This window comes from Protopterus annectens, chromosome 3.part1 (assembly GCF_019279795.1).
Source record: "Protopterus annectens isolate FY-2018-M chromosome 3.part1, PAN1.0, whole genome shotgun sequence".
In the NCBI taxonomy this organism is placed as follows: domain Eukaryota; kingdom Metazoa; phylum Chordata; order Ceratodontiformes; family Protopteridae; genus Protopterus; species Protopterus annectens.
The window spans coordinates 1,318,526,495-1,318,549,366 of NC_056732.1; the positions used below are offsets into that span (position 1 = coordinate 1,318,526,495).

The 22,872-nt window shown below is 39.8% G+C and overlaps 1 protein-coding gene across 1 annotated transcript in view; it reads right to left on the reverse strand.

The window, feature by feature from the left end:
- PIEZO2 (piezo type mechanosensitive ion channel component 2) overlaps window positions 1–22,872 on the reverse strand; it is a gene marked incomplete in the record, with an annotated part of 2,710,318 nt that overhangs the window by 922,322 nt on the left and 1,765,124 nt on the right. Inside the window, 1 exon segment of the mRNA XM_044067359.1 lies at window positions 8,590–8,707. Coding sequence (XP_043923294.1) covers window positions 8,590–8,707 — 118 coding nt within the window.

Sequence of the window (22,872 nt, forward strand, 5' to 3'; positions counted from 1 at the left end):
CTGTGGGACACCACTTGTGACTGGCTTTGAGTCTGACATTGCTCCAGCGATTTTAACTTTATGGGTTCTGTCCTTTAGCCAGTTTGCAACCCATCTAGTGACATAAGGGTTTACATTTAAGCTGTTGCGCTTATCTATGATGCCTGAGTGGGGTATTGTGTCGAAGGCCTTAGTCAAGTCCAGGTAGGCTGTATGGACTGCTTTGCCCTCATCAATGGCTCTAGTGACTGTTTCGAAAAAGTCAACCAGGTTCAAAAGGCAGGATCTGCCCTTTACAAAGCCGAACTGGGTGGGGTCAAGTGTCTGTAGGTCCCCAATGTCTCTGTTTATGAGTTTTATAATGATTCTTCCCATAGCTTTGCAGACCAGGCTGGTTAAGCTTATGGGGCGGTAGTTCCCAGGGTCTGTAGAGGTACCCCCTTTGTGGAGTGGGACCACTGTTGCTGTACGCCAGTGTTCAGGTACATATCCTGTAGTAAGGCTAAGGTTAAATAGCATTTTTATGTGCGGGTTTAGCTCCTCTTGGAGTTCATGTAGCATGCAACCTGGGATACCGTCATGCCTCTTTGATGCTGTGTTTTTAGCTTTGCTGAGGGCGGCTCTCACCTGGACATCTGAGATGACAGGGAGATTACATTCAGCTAGGATAAGTATTTCTTCTTTTGGGGGTGAGGGAGGGAAGAAATTTGCACTGAACCTGTCAGCCAGAATGTTGGCAATATCTGTGGGTTCAGTGTATTTTTTGTTGTTGTGAACTAACTCTGAGCATATCTGAGGGTTGCTGCCCAGGTTTCTAACATAGCTGAAGAAGGCTTTGTGGTTATCTTTAGTGTCCTTAGCGATTTTTCTCTCAAAGTTGGCTTTGGATGTTTTTAAGAGAGAACATAGTTTTCTGCTACTGTTGATCAGAGATGTCTTCCCTTTATGGGATTTTGCTCTGTCGTGCAGTAGCTTCCTTCTTTTGTTATACAATTTGTTAATGGCTGAGGTCCACCAGACAGGATGCTTGCCTTTGGTGGAGAGGGACTTGGATTTATTTGGGATTGCATGATCCATGCATTTTTGGAGATGTCCATAGAAAGCATTTGTGAAGGATTCAGCATTGTGGGATGTGGTATCCACTGGTCCAGTGGGCTTAAAGGATACCATCTAAGTCTTAAGAAGAGTGAAGTCTGCTTTTGAGAAGTTTTTCACTGTGGTCTTTTGTGCTGGGGGTGGAGGTGGGATATGTATATCCAGGGTGATTAGTTTGTGGTCAGATCTCACTAATGAGGGGTATACCTCCGGTGTGGAGCATTTTGTCCCCATGTTTGTGATGATCAGGTGTAGTATACTATCTCCCCTAATGGGAGAGGTGACTAGTTGTTCCAGCACATTTGAATTTATGAATTCCAGGAACCTTTGGGCTAGGGTGTTAGGGCTAGAATAATGTACCCAATCTATGTTAGGGTAGTTGATGTGTCCCAGTATGATGGTATTTTGTGATACATTCATATCCTCCAATGTCTTCAGGAAGGCTGAGTGGGTTTCCTGAGATTGGGAAGGTGGTCTGTAACATGCTACCAGTTGTATAGCAGTTTTACCTATGGTTAGTTGCACCTGTATGGTCTCCGATGCTTCATGTGTTGCGACTAACCTGGAGGTGTGGGTGTCCTTGATGAATATGGACACTCCCCCTCCCTTTGTAGTTTGGCCCGGGTTTTGGGGCCGAAAAGCATGATACGAGGTATAGCCTGGTAGCACTGGGGTGCTCTCAGGAGCCTTGAACCAGGTTTCAGTTACTGCACAGACGTCGATGTTCTCCATACTGAGGGGTGCATTGAGTGCCTGCATCTTGAGGTTTAGACTTCTGGCGTTGAGCAGCATTACCCATAGTTTTTTTCCATTTTTGTTTTCTAAGGAGGTTGGTTTGTCTTTTGAGCCTTGCCTAAAAAAGGCACTATGGGGGTGGCAAGAGCCTTAGCCAATATCCGGAAGCCCAGTGGTGACAGGTGCAAGCCGTCCCTTGCAAAGCAGCGTGGCTTGTCCAGCATGTCATCCCAAGCAGACAGACATTGGATCCCCCTAGAATGACACCAGTAATTGAGCCAATTATTAAAGCTGATCATCTTGTCTTTGTATTGTGGCATCATTCTTGGTGAGGGCAAGATGCTGCTCAGGGTCAGGGTCATACCAGCCTGGGCTACATAATCAGAGAGCTCCTCTAAGTCTCTTTTCATGTAGTCCAGGGAGGTACGTCTCAGGTCATTCACGCCAGCATGGACAAGGACGGAGTCATATTTGTACTTGCTTTGGAGTGACCTGAGTGTGTGTGTTATGTGGCGGATCCTAGCTCCCGATAGGCAGCTCACAGTCACTCTCTCCTTGTTCAGCCTGGTAAGTGGGACATCAGTGTGTCTGGCTATAGAGTCAGAAATTTAATACGACAGGAAAAACAGTGATGGGATTCAAATAAAGTCTTACTAATTTGGATCTGGATATAGTATCTCAGCTAACAGAGCTGAAGGAGGGAATGAACTACATGGGGGAAATGTACCTACCTTAACTGCACTCAAAAGATCATAGTCGATGAGCAGCTATTTGTCAGCAAGATAGGAAGTTTTGTGGTGTGTTTTTGACAGAGGTGGGTGTTAGCCAGAACAATCACGTGAGCCTTTCTCTCTTTGCATGCACACTGCAGGAAAAAATGAAGAAAAAGAATAAAGTAATGCAGTTCTCGAGTGAGGCACAGATGCGACTGCAGAAAAGTCTTACGAATGAAGAAGTAGTTTTGAGAAAGGCTTGCACTTGTTTGCCGTATGAAAAGTTCTTTCTCTGTCTTTAACCAGTGACTATTAAATCTGAGGATCCATCCTCCATATTTATCTGACATGTTGTATTTACTTAGTATATGACATATACTAAGCTAAACAGGCCATTCTATATCCCACTTCTAAAATACTGCAGTTTCCTAGTAAAGGTAGAAGACATTAATTTCTCATTAGTTTTTTAGCTGCGTGACTGTGATAGTCTACTAGGATCCAGCAATGTGTCAGAATTAACAAAGTTTGAAGACATGTAAGGCTTTACAGATAGAGTGATGTTTAAGCAAGTTTAGTTCATATGAAGATTGGGTGGCCACGGTGGTGCAGCAGTTAGCATTGCTGCCTCACAGCAAGAGGTTCTCCAGTTCGTTTCTCAGCTGGGGTGCCTTCTGGGCGGAGTCTGCATGTCCTCCCTGTGGTCACGTGGGTTTCCTCTGGGTGCTCCGGTTTCCTCCCACACCCCAAAGACATGCTGAAGGTGGACTGGACACTCCAAATTGGTCCTAGGTGTGAGTGTGTGCATGCGTGTGCCTTCTGTGGAAGGTTGGGTGCTGGGCTGGCACCTCGGCACCGTAAAACTTCACTGCCAATCATGAGTGGACGGGTGATCCACTGTGGCAACTCCTAACCAGGAAAAAGCTGAAAGAAGAAGTTCATATGAAGATTCTTCTCTAAGGGTTGTGACAGTCTGCATTAAAAAATCAGAATGAGCTTCCCAACTATTCAAGGAATTATCTGTTAACATAAAATAGCCAGCCCCACTTCTGAAACTGGAATTTGTTCTGTAGATGTAAAGCATATTGCTATCATTCTAGAGCAATTATTTCATGTCAGTTAGTTTCATGGATGTGCAAAAAAGGTGTGGTTGTCTTCCTTGATCCATGGCACCACTGAAGGTGATGTGCATAACCGATAAATTAACCATTACCATGAATACAGCTTTACATCTAAACGTTTGAAGAGCTTAGTCAATAGAGCAAGTGACTAAGGAGTAAGTGCTCTGATGCTGAAAAACAAAGATAAACTGAAACAGAAAGCTCAGAGACACTCCAAGGCTGTGGATGTAAATAAAGTTCTCAGATGAAAACAATTCCAAGTAGTAAACTCCAATAAATCCAATGGACGAAGTTTGAAATGAAGAAAGATTTATTGTGTAGAGTTAGGTTAGGGCTTTCACCCTATTGGGCTTCCTCAGACCTTTAATACATACAAAAAAGGAGACACAAGGAATATATAACCACCTAAATATGACATCACTTCCTACAATTAATCTATTTAAAAACTAAACAGAAAAAAAAAGTCATCTCATAAACATGCCCTAAAAATGGAAATAAAAACATACATAAATGCATTCATAAATATAAAATGTAAACATAAGTAAGAATACATACTTGAATTCGACTTACAAAAAATAACACAGTTTTTGAAAAATATTTAAATTTATAAAAAATATATTTAAATATGTTCAAGTTTTATGTAATTTAAAATGTATAAAAGAACATATCTAAGTTCAACATAAAATCTCATCAGAAAGGGACATTAGTTATAGCAAAAACCCAGGTCTTAATGATAAAGTCTCCATTAAGCCAGCTTTGAAAAATAGGAGATTGACTGTCAGATGACACAATTTATATATAGCTATAACTAAATCAATGAGAATAACAGTCAATTGACAACACTGGACATAGAATTTTATACGTCTTACTATTCAGAAAATGCATGCTGACACAAGAACTGTTGCTGCCAATGGAAAATAGCTGCATGACTGCCAAATCCTACACCAATGCACTGTACGAGCACGTACACAAATGCATGGACCTTGCCGTACCAAATAGAACTAGACACTCTCCTCCAAAAAAAGGAAGCCAATCTGGTGGCTCCCAGCCATCAATAAACTCTACAACAGAAGGAAGAAACTGTTGCAGAAAAAAATGAAGTCATAAGACTGGAAAACATTCCTTATCAGTCTCAACAAAAAGCTGAGATCCCTTATTAAATCATCTAAAGCCAACTATGAAGGCAGAATTGCGGCTGACACCAAAAACAAAACACAAAGTCTTCTATAGCTATATCAAAAACCTCTAAGGCAATACCCAGATTTGCTCCGAGTTATTGCACAATGGCACATCCTATACTGAGCCAATAGATATAGCCAACATACTGTCTGACAGATTCAGTGCCAACTTTACCCCTCTCCCCCCCAAGGGCCCTATCACAATACCCAAAGAAAGCCTGGTACCCACCATTTCTGCAGCACAGGTAAAAGCTGCAATGTCTAAAGCCAAGAATACAGCATCCATGGAACCTGATATTATCCCTGGCTGCATCCTGCATGAGGTACAAGATGAACTGGCACCACATCTATGTGCCCTATTCAATCACAGTCTTACCTCAGGCTATTTACCTAATGAATGGCGCACTGCTATAGTCATCCGGCTCCATAAAGGGGGAGCAACTACAGATCCTGGGAACTATCGCCCCATTAGCCTGACGAGTCTGGTATGCAAAGCTATGCAGCACATCATCATGGAACTGCTTAACAAAGATATAGACAATCTCTAAACTCTTGATCCCACACAGTTTGGGTTTGTCAAGGGGACATCCTGCTTGCTGAACCTGGTTGACTTCTTTGAGGCAGTCACCAAGGCTGTGCATACAGCCTACCTCAATCTGATCAAGGCTTTTGATACCATTCCCCACTCATGTATCATTGATAAACTCACCAAACTAGGCATCAATCCTTACATCACTAGGTGGGTTGCAAATTGGCTAACAGACAGAACCCACAAAGTGAAAGTTGCAGATACCAAGTCGGACTGTTGACCAGTCATGAGTGAAGTCCCACAGGGCTAGGTCCTGCGCTCTGTCCTGTTTGGCATCTACTTCTCAGAAGTCCAGACCAACACAGAGGAACTCTGCCTGACCAAGTTAGCTGATGACTGCAAGCAAGGAGCCATTATCAACTCCTCAAGTGATGCAGACATCCTAGAAAAGGGCCTGTTTGAGACCAATGACTGGTGTTGGAACCATGGCCTGACACTTAATGCCAAAAAATGCGTTATCATCCACTTTGGAAAAAACTCAGTTCCCCCGAATTACCATGTTGATGGGAGTCTACTGAACACTGAAGGGGCCATAAGAGATCTGGGTACCCAGGTCGACAGCCACCTCAACTTCGACCATCACATTTGCCACTGTGGTCAGAAAGTACTTCTACATGGCACATCTTATAACCAAAGGCTTCGCATCCAGGAAGAAAGAGATCATCATCCCTCTCTACTCATTCCTCATTAGACCAATCATTGAATATAACATCCCATTTGGAATGTACCTGGCCAGACACCTACAACAACTGGAGAGGCCACAAAAACACCCCACTAAAAGGATCCTAGGCCTTAAACACATGTCCTACATGGACAGACTCAAGAAACTTCCGCTGTTCTCAGTCTATCATCTACTTAGAGGTGACCTCTGCTTGACATACAAAGTGATGTCTGACCCAGCCCTACTTGAAATGCTACACCTAAAGAAATCCCAATCCCCCTGCACCACACACTCCAGAGATCATAACCTCATTAACACAATTAACAGAACATGCTGGAGGGACAGGTTCATCTCCCAAAGACTGCCCATACTCTGGAATAAGCTTCCCATTTATGTCAAGCAGAGCACTTCACTGGCCCTCTTCAAGAGAAATCTTGAGAAGTGGATGGGTAACTGAAAGTTTACCCCAGGGATCACTCCAGCTGCTATACTGGATAGGGCAACTGTGAACTAACATCGGGGTAGCACGGTGCTTGAGCAATTTTTTTTGGCTAAGTTTGTAAAGGCTCTAGTGCCATTAGCCTAGTACACACCTATAAACCTATGAACTTTTGTTTTCTGAGGTGATGCAACAGAAATTGAGGCAAGAAAGCCTGCTACTAGAAAATCATATATTAGCAAATGGAAAAAGTTTTCTAGTTGGTGCCAACAAGAGAAACATTACCCATTCAGGGCTAGTTGTTCTCTGGTTTTACAATATTTGTGGGAGGTACTATTCTATGGACTTTCTTAGTCCTCTCTCATGGTTTATTTATCAGCCATTTCAGCATGCCTGCCCATGCATCCTCCTCTTTTAAGGCAGTTTCATGTTAAAATGTTCTGGAAAGGGGTTTTGAATCACAGACTTCCAGGTAAACTGACGGCCTCTGCTTGGGATCTAAATTTTGTGTTAAAGAAGCTAATATTTCCTTCATTTGAACCAGCTAATCTGGCTGACACAAGGTTCTTAACAAGGAAAACAGTTTTACTGACTGTTCTGATCTCTGCAAGAAAAGTATCTTATGGTGAGTTAACCCTACCTCATTTTCCAAAAGGACAGGCTTTCTTTGAGAACTAATCCTTATTTTGTGCCTAAAGTGTTATCTGAGTTTACTTTAAGCCAAGCTATCTATCTCCCTGGTTTCTTTCTTGAACCTTAAACTATGGTAGAACGGGTACTAGATATCTTGGATATCCACAAACAACTCAGGTACTACCTTGACAGAATTAAATCTTTCAAATCTTTGGATTAGTTGTTCATTTCTTTTGAAGGTAAGAAGAAGGGAAAACCTATGTCAAAACAGACTATTTCCTAGTGGTTATCTATGACTATAACATTTTGCTATACTCAATATTACAAATCTATTCCAAGCAGGATCAAGGCCCACTATACCAGGGCCTTGGATTCATCCAAGACTTTTTGGAAAGGGTTGGATTCTAGGACTATTCTAGAAGCTGCAGCTTGGTCCTCAGTACATACATTTGCAAAACACTATAAAGTTTTGCTAGAACCATTTTCCAGGGCCTTCTGGACCCATTTGGACTCTTTTCCTTCCTCTTCCTAAATATAGTTAGCTAAGGTAATCTACCCATATAGCCATGGGTACTGCAGCAGTGATCAATAAGAAAAACATAGTACATTTGTATAAGTTTAACTTAACATAGCAGCAGATGTTCTAATGATCACTGCTTCAGTAGGTCCTCCCTCCCTCTTTCTACCCCCCTTGTTTTTTTGGTGTGTTTTTATGCGAGGGTGTAGACGTTTATTTTTTGTTATTCCTAGCATTGCCCTTTCAGGGCTCGATCTCCCTGTGACTGCTAGCAGGAAAGCTCTGAAAGCATTGAAAGGCTTTGTGCCCTAACTTGTCTTCTAGTCAGCTCAGATTGAGCTGTTTAACAATTTGGGTGTTTGGAAGTTGCCCTGACGCTTTGGAAGCTGGCTGAGGTTACTGCAGCAGTGGTCATTTGAACATCTACTATTATGGTAAGTTCAGCTTATACAACTATCCTATATCACTCATCAACATTATGGGAATCACCTGCACATCTGTAAAAAAATACACCTTATCAGGTTTAATAAAATACTACTTCTGCAAAGTATATCATCTGTCCATTTAATACCAGAATACATTAAATGCTAAAAATAAACAGAACATGTACACTGGCAATACAGGATTAAATGTTATTTTGCTTCTTGTGTTAGCAATGCCTCTTACAACATTATTGTATTATAAATCAGCAATGATCTTTTTCACGTGGGTTATTCATTTTAGCCTATTCCCAGAGCTGATTGCACAGGTTAGTTACATATCATTCCTATAAAAATGATGAAAGAATAATTAAGAGAAATTAACTTGTAAACATCAGTCCACATAATTGTATTCTGAATAAAGGTTAATACAGCCCATGCTTAAACTGCATCTGCTTTTAACTTATATTCAAGTCAAGGGCAAAGTGAATTTAATAGTAAAGTCTGATTTACCTTTGGCTTCTGTTCCCACTTTTACCTCTGAAAGGGCCAATTCTTCTTTGTCTTTAAACTCTTTATGCTCTGTGAGATGCTGCCGAAGCAGCAACCAAAATGTCAACAAGTAAACAACCTAGGAAGGAAACACAAAATGTCACAACATAACACATATTCAGCGAGTTTTTCTAATGTTTTCAGGAATGAATCCTTATGCATAATCCTAAAATGGATTAGTATTATACAGTTTTAAATTGAACATATCTGCTAGTTAATTCAGCAGTTCTACAACAAATAGCACTATTTTTGAAAGTTTTAAATGGAAATCACTGCTTAATTACTGGTACTGAATGTGAAACTATACTTGAAACGTGGCAAGGATGCAAAATAAGAATTTAAAACAGTGCTCAACAAGCAAAATAAAAAGGAATAAATACATTAAGGGCAGATAAATTTTATTTTTTTTAACTGGGAAAGTCTGACTTGGAATGAAGCCAATTTTCAGCGGAGGCCTGGAGAGAAAGGCTCCTGATGCATGTCTTTGTAATGGGAGAGGAAACCCACCTGAACGCAGGGAGGGCATGCAGACTCTGCACAGAAGGCACCCCAGCCAAGAATAGAACTGGAGAATCTCTTGCTGTGAGGCGACAACACTACTGCTGCACCACTGCACCGTCCTATGCAAATCTCTTAAGAAAGAATGGAAAGGTGAATAAAGGCTTTACAGAGAGAAAGAAATCATGATAAAGTTATCAATAAAAATCACATATGAAATTGTAGGTTTAAAGGGCAAGGCTCACATACACATCATGAAGCACAAGTACGCTTGTGAACATTTCTGATTTATGTATGAAGTGCCATTGATATCTGTGATCCGGATTCATAACGTTGTCTTCATACACCCTTTCTTACTCACTTTGTTTTTTAAGCTAAGAGTCACTTGCAATATATGTTTTCTAGAAAGTCTACTTTACTGGAAAACAGGACCAGCACCATGCAGTCTGACACCTGTCAATCTGTCACCGGTTTGCAAACACTGGTAAAATGTGAGTTTTTTAAGGAATTCAGACTTATAGGACTGCACACTTGACATCATGCAATGTTTGAAATTTGCACATTTCTATTCTAGCACCCTTTGTCTATAAATTCTGTTTATATAACATTACAGTCAGTGGCAATATTAGAAGATCTATTTGCTTCAAAGTCAGTATTGCTACCATGCAAAGTTTGAAAACTATAAAGCTGACAGAACTATTGGATCATTTAAAGCATTACAATATCATTGACACAGTTTTGGATTGTTTTGCATCCTTCTCTGTTCACATACATAGTTGTATTATGGGTTAATTCAACCCATCATTAATTGCTTTGTTATGTTGTACCGCAGGACTCTATTTTGGGTGCCATTTGTTCTCTTTGTGTATGCTTCCTCTGAGAGACAGGTTTGAAATACCACTATTATGCTAGTGATACATACTGTACTTTTCCATCCTCAGGAATCTGTATCGCCTTCCTAAACAGGTTATTTGCAAACTTGGAATGCATTTAAGACTGAATAATCTGCACTCAGCTGAAACTCAGTACCTCCAAGACTGTTGTCATGGCAATTTATGCCACCTTATGGAACTCACATGCACTGATTTAGCACTTACAGTGGTGACAAACTGGAAGTAATGTCCAAGTCTCATAACTTAAGACAGTTGTTGATTGCAAGCTGACTCTGACCGAAGTATCAGCCATTGTCAAATATGCAGTTTTTATCTTAGTACTGCTTTTTTTATTAAACACCTTCTGCCTTCTCAAGAATTCCTTGTTATGTTGAAAATTTTCTCTAGAACTCAAAGTGTTTGTGCATGCTCTGCTTTCAGCCTGTCTGAACTGATGGAATGTCTTGCACCTGGGGCCATCCCACTCAAAATGTGGCAGTTTGCAACAGGAACAAAACTTTGCTGCCAAGCTACTGATGGGGTTATCTAGACCCTGACACATTAGACTAGTTCTGCACAGAATGTACTGGCTGCTGGTTAAATTTCATATCATTTATAACGTTTGGATTATATTTTACTTAGCCCTATATAATTTTGGTTCTACATTAACTGAGGAAGCTGATTGCCTGATATTGGCTATCCCATGTCTTATACTTAGACACTGTAGGGCTGTTACTGCCTTCAAGTATGCATCTTGAAATGAATGGATATCATTTGTTCACTTACTGAGGAGCGCACTTTAGAACCCACTACCTGCTTAACTAAGAGTATACTGAAAGCTTAGTGCCATCTATTTTAATTGGTATTAGATTTATACTAAGGTGCCATAGGATACCATACCTAGCATTGTTAAAAGTCTGGTTATTCACTTTGTGACCTGCTTGCATTACATCATAGTGCACATTTCATGTATGTCTGCCAGTTTATATTATAATGGCATAGAAAGTTTAAGTACATGCATGTGGGTCATTGTAGAATGCATGTCTAGTTATGCTATTTGATTTTTGTTAAGATTTTTGCTATAATATTGATTAGGAAAGTTTGTACCTACTGCTTATGTTTGCAGTGTTTATATTTACCACTCGTAGCTTTAATACATTTTTGGCAGTTTGCCATTAAGAATACTGCTTGTCTACAAGCTGGATACTACCATGGTTTTTCAGCTGCTTACTGTTTCTGGATTTTTCTTTTACTTAAATGTAAATTTTATACTGGCTTATCTTCAACTGGGAGTTTAAACCAATTTATATTATTCATAAATATATTATTGATTGAAAAGCTTAGACATTCTTTTTATTTGATGTATTATTTATCTTGTCTTACCTTTGTACTAATGTTACTATTTATAGGTAATCTATACTTTTTCTGTTATTTATGTTTAAAATACTTAGACATTCGACCATACCAGAACTGAACAGCAAAAGCAATAGGAGACAATCCCTTCTTAAAGGTTGTGTGCAATTTAGGAACATTATGTAAGTATCATGTAGGGTCCAGCAAAAATCTATGCAAGTTAGGAACATTGCATAAGTGTCATGTAGGGTCCAGCAAAAAAAAACAAAAAAACTTTGAATATGTTGCAGTAGTTGACCTCTACAGTGTTATTAATGGATAAAAAGGGATAAAAAGGGATGAATGGTGTATGACTGGACAGAGAACATTGCAAGATGGAATGGTGAAAGGCACTGTCCTCTCACTGAAAATGTCACATGACAGTTGTCAAGCTGTTACACACTACCCATCTGCTTTGATTTACTGAGTGTTTTACTAGGATCAGCATATTGCCAAAGTAACATGAGTCTATGCAGGGCGTATACAGCATTATTGCCACTATACAGCCATCACAGTATTTTAAGCACATAAAAATTAACTGCATACTGAAATTGTTTTATTCTTCTTTTAACAAATGCTAAGAACAGAGTAGGGGGTTGAATACACATTATAGTGCAGTTGGAATGGGACTACAACTGGAAAGAATGTGAAAGAGAAATAAACCATATCTTTTAAACGATGGACATGTAACTGGTTGTAATTGCAAAAGTGAAAAAAAAGCTGATATGTGGTAGGCTTAATCTACCACGTGCATTTTGAGAAATGGGCTGCAGTTCAACAGTGGTCTTTATTAGCTATTTATCTTTTGGGATGGGTATGTGTTACTGGATTGCTGTTAGAACTATGACATGTTTATGAAGTAGCAGCGTGGGTCTATTTCTTTAAAAATATATGCATGTGCTAAGACAAAACATGGCAATGAGAAGTTTTTGTGACTGCTTAGAATGAGTCAATAGGAGTGGGGATATAGTTAAACAAAATGCATATCAGAAACAAGACTGCAACTTGAAACTGCATAATCATTAAAATAAGTGTGTGTGCATGGACCGGGTTCTCTTGTGGATAGAGAGGAGGTATAAATAAGACATATCTGTAAGAAGAACTAAGCTGCAATATGGACAGTGGGTATCATTAAAAGAAACAGTGACAATGAGTGGACTTCAAAGTAGGTGGTGACTGTAACCAAACAGAGTGTGCGCTGCTGATGGGACAAGGACAGAGTAGAGGGACAGTCTTTCAGTAAGTGTATACTCTTGCATGGGTCTGCAAATATAGTGAGTGACTTCCAAGTACTACTTCACGTACTGTTATGCAATGGTAGTTAGTGTGATACTTCTGCTGACTGAGCACGTTAGTAGTTTTGTTATTCTTCCCAGGTAAGGAACTTAATTAGAGCACTTACTGATCTCCCCTGAACTTAGATCAGAACGTACACCTTCGCTCAGTTTATTCTTTGTGGATATCAGGAAAGGGAAACAGAGTCTGGCAGTTTGCATAGAGAATTAAGGTCCTGAGCTATTAACAAGCTCTTTCCTGCAATCAAGAGTACAATATTTCATTCTCCCCATCTCTATTTGCCTCCTGAATAACTCTGAGCAAGTCATTGTACCTGACAGTTCTCTTGGATTTCCCCCTATAAAGAGACACTTCTGTCCAACGGGCTTATCAGGTCAATAAATCTATAAAATAAAAAATTAAACACTTTCTTCAATTGCTTCATAAAAATTCTAGGGTAAGCCATAAAATCAGAGGTCAGTGATGTGGCAGGATACAGCTAAGTTATTTGTGAACCACACTTGTAGTGTGCAATAGAACAGGGTTGCATGAGCTGAGAATAGTGTGGGAATAGTGTGTGGAGCATGGAATCATATGGGGGCATGGGAATAGTAAGGGATCATGGGAATCATAGAGGAGGATGGGAGTCATAGGGGAGCATGAGAATAGTAGGAAAGCATGGGAATGGCAGGGGGACTAACAGAGTAAATAGTAGGTGAGCATGGGAATAGTAGGAGAGTATGGAAATAATAGGAAGAGTAAGGGAATAGTAAGGGAAATATGGGAATAGTAGGTGGTGCAAGGGAATAGTAGGGGGAGCATAGGAGTAGTAGGGGAGGATGGGAATAATAGGGGGAGCAAGAGAATAGTAGGGCAGCATGGAAATCATATGGGGACATGGGAATTGTAAGGGATCATGGGAATCATTGGGGGCATGGGAATAGCAGGGGAGCATGGGAAGAACAGGGAGAGCAAGGGAATAGTAAGGGAAGCATGGATATAGTACGAGTTGCAAGGGAATAATAGGGGAGCATAGAAATATTAAGAGGAGCATGGGAAGTTTGAGGATAGGAAATGAAGGGTGAGGAGTGGGAAGAACTGAGGGAACTTGGGAATCATGTAAACTGTGGAGACAAGGAAGTATTACATTAAGGATGCATCCTGGTAGAGAATGATGTTCGGAAAGGTCCCAAGAAAACCAGTGGAGGTGGGACAAGGAAGAAGAGATGAGTTAAAGTTAGGGCAAGGAGAGGGAAGAAGGCATTGCTAGGAGTAGGAGAATCTTTAGCAATGGAGAAAATTGTGGAGAGGGCATTTGCAGCTTGGACAGTATACTCATTTTGCACTCCCTAGCTTGGCCTCTGCCTAGCATATTCTCTTTTGTTAGCTCAGTGATAATTCTCCCTCAGTCACAACAATTAACTAAATAGCCTTGCTGGAATTGTGATGCCAACAAAGATATATGGACTATGTGGGGGCCTGATTCATGTGATACATAGAATATCTGATATTGGATGTTTGTTGCTAGTTGTGATATACTCATGGAATTTGCTGGTTGTGATATAATCTTTGCTGAAGGTGTATTCAGTGAAGTACAAAATAATATGGCAAGACTATAAGTAGCCAAGAAGAACTGCAAAATACGAACCACAAAGAATTACAGAAAATTAAGAAGTGTTGATCACATGGGCTTGTAAAATACCAACAAACACAAAAATAGAAGCAAGAACGCTATATACTGTAGTTGAAAAAATCAGGACCAAACAGCATTAATCATGGAACAGCTATACCTAGCAATTGTATTGTCTTTTGTAGTAAGAGATACAAAAGTTATAAAATACTGGTACATTCAAACAGAAACTATGGCAATGTGGAATGAAGACACCCAAATAGTTGCACTGGTAGTGGGAGCAAATAAAAATTATTTTCAAGCAGACTTAAATATGATCTTGATACAGGTAATTTCAAAGTATAGAAGTTCTAGGGGCACTGAAAAAAAGCACTCTCGGTAGGCATATTACTAATACTAATTTCATGAACTTTAATTGTACTGTTACTGTCAAGTATTAGAAATCCTAAACATCTAGAGAAATGTTAAAGAATGGCAACTGTATAGTTTTTTTCCAAAAAAGGGTGCTAATCAACTATCTAGTTTAGCTACTAAAATGTTGAGCATCCTTGCTATTATTACCTCTTTTAGTGCCAACAACTGTTTTTGACAGGTAAGGGCATCACACCAGTAAAGCTGACACAATAATTAAAAACAAAGTATGCCAATTACTAGTCTGTATTTTACAGTAGAAGATAGGAGGGTCAGACGTCAGAGGATCACAGATGTTCTTGGTTTAAACTTGTTGATATTTTCTGATGTACACTGGATACAATACAAGTCTGACTATAGTAGCCTAAATCATTTCACAGTATCCCAAATGAAAGTATAAGTCATCAATTATTATTATACGGCTTTAGTTCATAAATCATTAATTAGCTTATGAATTATAATTTCCATATGAGAATAAGTGATAACTTCTCAAGAAAAGGGTAGCTGTGAGAGATGATCCCATGGCAAACTCCTTGGGCCATTCTTTTTTAATACCTTTATGATACCTACATGAAGCGGCAATGGGTCTATGCAGGGTAAGGTCACATATTACTCAAAAATTGCCATTTCAGTCTTGAAGACCAAAAAACCATCATTTATAACAATAATAGCACCAGTTATTCTTATAGGTTAATGAGCTTGGCATTCAATTTAATATTAAAAAGTGCATTAATATATATTTTTATAAATGAAATCAAAATTATAAACATGCACTATATGAACAGATTACTAAAACAAAAACAGATAATTAACTAAAATACTAAAATAAACAAACAACTCAGCAGCTTAATAAAATCTACCAAAACCAAGTCTGAGGCTAAAATATCTATCCAAGCCAAAGACAATCACAAGGCATTTTTAGTTATGCTTGTAAACTCAAAAACACAATGCAGCAATATGCTGAGCTGATTGTGAACAGTGTTAAGTACAGTAAAGCTGAAGATAAAGTGTACCTACTAATGATAAACTTGGCTCAAATATTACCTCTCTCCCCTCCATATATCCCTCAAGATATACGCCAAACCGCCTTGCCTCCAGTTATCCCACATCTCATTTTAAGCCTAGCCAATTTCCATTGGTGAGAATCAAACCTGTTCCTCTTGTCCCTGAGGTAAACACCTTAACTATTATTCCACGGATTTACTTTATGTCAGCAAGTCAAATGGCATTAGACATACTCGGGATCCAAACCTCTTCTGCAAAATCAGCAGAACGGTTTGGAGGCACAAGTATATCGCACAGTGGATACTGCTACTTGGAAAAAGACTCCCTGTCCACATAAAACAAAAGTTCATCCTTGTCCATATTAAAGCCCAACTTGGATCTCAGGATGGGAAACAGAAGATTTACTCCAGATCTGTCCCCTGTACTAGTAATGGACAGAGGCAACTTCTTAATGCTTTATCCCATGCATTGGTCCCCTTGAATTATCTACAGTATGATCCCAGTTATTCTCATCAGGGGTAATATATATAATTATTGACCATGGGATGGATATGCCCAGTCTATAACCAAATGGATTTGATTAAATGGAGTACAAAAAGGGAAACTGGCCAAGCTTAAAATGTCTCACAAGGGCAGTTAGCCTAGTACTTAGCTATGCATCTATGAACCCTGTTGAGTGTTACATCACCTGGGAATTTCTATCAGTACGGATTTTTTTTTTGATGGATATGTTCTGGAAACCTATAGGAAGGCCTTCATGATTGGAAGTAAATACTAAGAAAATCTAACTTCAGAATGTATGATATGTTATTACCTTATATTTAGCATTAGGCCACATGCAGAGTATAGTTATTGCTTTTGTATGCTTACTTAATCAAATATTATTAAACTGGAAATAAAAGAAAAAGGACCCCCTACACAACACCGACATTCCAGAATGCCGACAATCATATGGGCGACACCATATGATCGACATTCAGAATGCCGACATTGTGAGAAGTCCACAGAAAAGGAAAATAAAATTTCCTTTCAACTGCTAGCAGGGGGGCTACACCCCCCACCCCCCTGTAACTTTAATATACCAACTCTGAAATCGCACTACAGTGCAGGAATGGAAATCTTTCCATGCCGCACTATAGTGAGATGCCAGTTCCGCATTGTCGGTATTCTGAATGCCAATCATATGGTGTCGGCCATATGGTTGTTGGCATTCTGGAATGCCGGCAAACTGAAGGGGACCCAGAAGAAATGTGATGAATATTCTTCTTCTGGTAAATGAAATCTCACATAAACACAAAACCATTAGAAGCCATGGAAAAGAGACCATTACATTATAATGAAGAAAACAATAAAACAATTATTTTTTGGTAAATACTTTCATCTCACTTATACATAGCAAAACAGAGGTCCAGGAATGCTATAGTACCACTTTACTCAGCCCTTATCAGACATATCATTAAATACCACGCCCTCTTTCACTTTTACCTAACTAGAAACTTGCAAAATTTGGAATGTCCACAAAGGTTTTTCACCAGGAGAATTCAGGGCATAAATAACCTGTCCTACACTGACTGCCTAAAGGCTCTGTTTTTGTATTTAGACTCTTACAGGCTACTCAGAGAGAATCTTTGCCTGGATTACAAGGCTTCCTCAGCCCCAATCCCAATGAATCTGTTGCACATACACAAAACAAACAGCTCCAGGAACACTAGACTTCGGGATTTGAACTTTGCTTGTGACATAAACAGAATGTGTTGGAGGGACTTAAATGTGTCCCAAAGGATTACCACACTATGGAACAGGCTCCCGATCCATGTAAAATAGAGTTCATCCTTGATCCTTTTCAAACAAAACCTTGACAATTGGATGAGAAATAGTATATTTACCCCCAGCCTAACCCCATGTCCCTTATGAACAGAGGTCATCAATAAAAAAAGTATTATCCTAACTAACACCCCCTCACCACCACAATTTCTTAGTTACCTTCCTACTACATATCCCTCCCCTGCATAAATACCCATGATACTTGGGACCAAAATGGATTGGGGTGTGCAGTTGGGCTTGTAAGGGTCCTAGTGGCCATTAGCCTAGCAACAACCTCTGAATCTGTGAACCAGAGTCTTCATCAGACTGACAGGGATTGAGACAAAATTAGAGATCATGGGTGCTCCTAATGACAGTTCATTAAGAACAGGCTTCATTTTATTTCCCTTGGAACTACTTTGATGAACTGGGTATATAAAGACATGTTACAAAAATTCTTCATTTAAAATTAGCCTGAAGTAGGGCTGGACTACTATCATTACTCAGGTAATCAAGGAAAAACAGAAAAAGGGAGAGACAGATGGAGGGGATGGAACAGACATCCGATGAAGACAACAGAGTAAAATGGAAAAAGAAGGGAGAAGTATGGGCAGGTAAATTATACCTGTTTGTATTGATGAGTAGAGAATGATTTCAAGGGTTAACTCAGCGAGCCATAAAACTAATAATAAATACAGTTGAAGCAAACATCTCCTCTTCCAGGCAGTAGTATATGTCACAATGAAATCCCACCTAAATAACCTATAATGCACAGAGTGAAATTTAAGAAATACCTAGTCAATCAGGATATGGCACTAAACCCAAGTTGCTTATCCTCTTTTGGTAAAACCTCTGGACAGTTCTAACATCTTAGTTCATGTCATACTATACATGCAGTAAGTACCACAATGTTCCAGGTGTAAAAGAATCATCATTTTTTGCAAAAGCATCATAACAGCTGTAGTCCTACAGAAACAGATGTACAACATGCAGCACGTTGGCAGGGACATACACTTGGCTTTCTCAGGGTGTTTTTGCATGATAAAATCTATCAAGGTATGAGGCAGCATGCACACAAAGGGTAAGGCATTGCAGAGTCTATACTTTCATATCAGTGACTGCAGATTTTATCCAATGGAATGAGGCTAAGTCCATAAATAGATAACACTAATCACTGCCAGGTGATGGCCTCCTGAAATCATTTGTCAACCATATGGAATAAATAAGTCGGTCAAGACATGGGAGAGATGATGGTTGACAGACATATGGATGGATGGAAGATGAATTATTAAGTGTGGTTAAATCAAAAAAGTGTTCATACTAGGCCACAGACAGGGTATGGAAAATTGGATTAGTCTATCTGCAGGCAGCATCAAGGTTAACAAGGTGGGGGATGAATAAGGGAGGAAAAATGACAAGGAACATTACAAGACAGGAGGCATAGGTTACAGGAATTCATTTTTATTTCACCATTTTAAAACACATTATATATGCATGGGGAATGAGTCACTGAGACTAGAAGACATCGCTACAGGAAGGGTCAGGCTGAGAAAGGCAGAAAAGGAGTAAAACAACTGGTTGATCAATATGCAATTCCTACATATCATGACACAATGTGTAGGAATGTATAAGGGAAGCATTAAAGAAAATCACAAGGAAAACACCATGAACATATCCAAGAAGGTAGAATCCGAGGATATAGACAGCAATGTGACTTTATCAATAGAATATGAGAAGTTTTCAATGGTAATTTGTCCTCTGGACACAACTGCAAAGGAGATATTGCTGAAAGCTGCTTTTAGAGAATGTTAACTGGAGTTGGTATATATAAGTAGGGGTGGGGTGTGGTGCTGGGGGTCCCCTCTCGCATGACTGCTTGCCCCACTGCAAAAAAGGCTTATTATGTAATTAATTGAAAGTGGCTTTCAGTGAACATTTTTGTTGTACATTGGACAAATATTCTTCACTGTATAATCATGAATCCTTTACCAGACACTGTCATGCCCTCAGTTGAGTGCTGCATGTAGTTTTGCACATCTTTTATGTGGAACAGAAGTCATAAAGTTTGCATGGGCACAGAGAAAGTTGACTAGGATGGAGGGGTAGATAGAGAATATGACACAGTAAATGAGGTAGGATAATTAAAAAAAAATCAGTCAAAAAAGAAGCGAGACAGAAGGCTATCATAGCCATATGATGTATTGTATATACAAGCAGTATGAAGTGCGACATTGCCACCAAATTGCTAAATTATCACAGTTTAGTCCTGATATGTGAAGATAGTTGCTAATAATTAGAACTAGTTCTTTCAATGGGTAGTAGAAGCAAATTCATATGAGGCAATTAAATCAGCTTGGGTCTACAAGAGTTCTGAGATGGAAGGGGAGGTGGGAGCTGCTTCATACTGCCTGCAACATTGGGGTACATAAGACAAACTAAAAATGTACTTCCAACTCCTAGTTTATACTATGCCATTATGACACAATAATTGTGTTTGGCAGGATAAGTGGGATCATATTATGGGGTCCTTGATCTCACCAAGGGGTAGCAGACATGTAGCAAAATCCACAAGTTGTAAGCAATATTAAGTACTGACTGCTCTAGAATGGGCAAGTCTTGAACCAAAAGGCAGTGAATTCACAAGTAGGGGAAATATATCCAATACAATGCCAAACAAAACATAAAGGCAAGCAATGTAGATGTAGGGGAGCCATATGCAACACTACAATTCACAGTGCAGGTTCCATGTCAGAGAGTTAGGAAAATGAGTAACTATATAGGTGAATGGAGGTAATGGGGAATAGTAAAGGAACTTGGGAAAATATTGTAAATTGAATAAATAAGGGCAATGGTGTAGTTCAAATCAGGAAGAATATATATTTTAGACAATACTGGAGAAAGGAAGGAAGGCCTTTGACACCATCCCCCACTCTGGAATCATAGATAAACTTACTAACCTGGGCATTAATCCCCAAGTCACTCGATGGGTTGCCAACTGGCTTACTGACAGAACCCACACTGTAAAAGTAGCGGACTTCAAATCCAGCTCCAGACAAGTGACAATTGGAGTACCTCAGGGTTCAGTCCTGGGACCTCTCTTGTTTGGCATCTACTTCTCTGAAGTACAGGCCAACACTAATGGACTCTGGCTGACAAAGTTCGCAGATGACTGCAAACTGGGAGCTATTATTGAATCCCCAAATGATGCGGATACTCTACAAAAGGGCCTTACAGAAACAGATGCTTGGTGCCAGAGCCATGGGCTCAAGCTCAATGCCAAGAAATGTACAGTTATCCCCTTTGGGAAAAAACATGTACCTGTGAATTACCACATAGGTGGCAGTACACTAAACACTGAAAGTTTGATAAGACTTAGGGACAAAGGTGGACAGTGGTCTCACCTTCAATATCCACATCGCCACAACAGTCAGGAAATCCTTCTATGTGGCACACCTCATAAGTAAGGGCTTTTCATCAAGAAAAAAGGAGGTCATTGTCCCACTGTACTCACCCCTTATTATACCCATTATAGAATACAATGCCCCATTTGGCATGTACCTCTCAAGACATCTGCAACAACTGAAAAGGTCACAGAAATACCTCACTAAAAGAATCACAGGCCTAAAGCAGATGCCCTATGCTGACCGCCTTAAAAAACTCCAGCTATACTCTGTCACATAATGTCTACTCTGAGGTGATCTTTACTTAATATACAAGGCCATGTCAAACCCAGAGCTGTTGGACATGCTACACTTAAAGAAATCCCAATCCCTCAGAGCCACATGCTCGAGGGATCTAAACCTTGTCATCACAATAGACAAAACAGGCTGGAGGGATAGGTTCCTGACCCAGAGACTCCCCAGACTCTAGAATAGACTGCCCATACATGTCAAGCAGAGCGCCTCTTTGGCCCTCTTCAAAAGGAACCTTGATGATTGGATGGGAGAAAGGAAATTCACCCCGGGGATCATGTCAGTCGCCCTGCTAGAAAGGGGTCCAGGAAAGTAAATAGTGTGGGAAGAAATAGCCAAATAATTGTTATGGCTAGGCTTATATAGGCCCTAGGGCCGATAGCCTAGTACCAACCTATGAACCTATGAAATATTGGAAGCAGAGGGGTGAAAATTGAGTGTGTTAAAGCAAAGAAAAAGAAGTCAGCAATGTACATTGCAGGACTGAATAGTTCCTCAGGTGTGAATGGATCACAAAATTCTTCAAGAAAGACCATATTGGAAATGACATGAAAGAGCAGAGAATTGGATGGGTTCTTCTCATTAATTTATATACATGGGAAGTTATTCAAAGAATCAGTGTAGGATAGGATTTAGGATTGCATAGGGAAGGTGGACCAGTGTAAGAGAGATACTATAGGACATGGGTGGATGCTTATCAATTCTGAATGATGATAAATCCGTGGAATGAAACAGATTTGCTTTACAAGTCCTTAGTGTTTTAGAAGGGGTATTAAGAGAAAAATGCTACAGCACCGTACAATATGTTTCTTTTATTAATAATGATGTATCAAGAATGATGCTGATAGTGCTGTATGAAGATAATCACAGATGGGCAGAGGCTACAGCTGTCAGGAAAATAAGAGGAACGATCTTTATGAGGAAGTGGATGGAGCTTCTGGAGATGTACTGAATTATAAAAAACTGTCATTACGGGTTACGGATCAAGATATTCTGACACATGGTCGGGGACTGGCATAATAGTTAAGGTGTTTATCTCATAGACAGAAGATGCAGGGTTTGATTTTTCACAGTTGATCTTAGACTTGTGTTGTGGTGCTTGTGTTAAGTACTGTGTTCTTAGATAGGTAGGTAGGGGTTCCAAACTCACTGCAGTCAACTTGTATGTGTATGTGTGTTTGTGTACAGTTAACTGCCATAGTGAAGGCCATTTTTGGTGGGTTTGGCATAATGGTTAAGGTCTTCACCTTATAGGCAGAAGGTGGAGAGTTTGATTATGACCTGGGGTTATTGGCTAGGCTTAAAATAGCCCTTCAGGGAAGTTAGCCTAGTATTCACCTATGAACCTAAAAGAGGGGCAGTAGTGGGTTGCCATTGATGTACTCTAGCTGGATTTTCTTAAGGACATGGAAAACACTTGTCAGATGAAACAGCTGGGTTGGTGGTGATCACTCCATGAATGAATACATAGAAGAGTATAAGATGACAGTAGAAAAGTCCAATATAAAATTCTGTACATAATCAAGGGAGTGGATTCCAGGGATATGGAGATTATCTTGCTGGTACACACAACTTACTGAGGTCATAACTTCAAGATTGTGTGCTATTCTGGGGATACTTCATAGAAATTGCTTGAGGTCTTTGAGGTACCGAACAGGAACGTGAC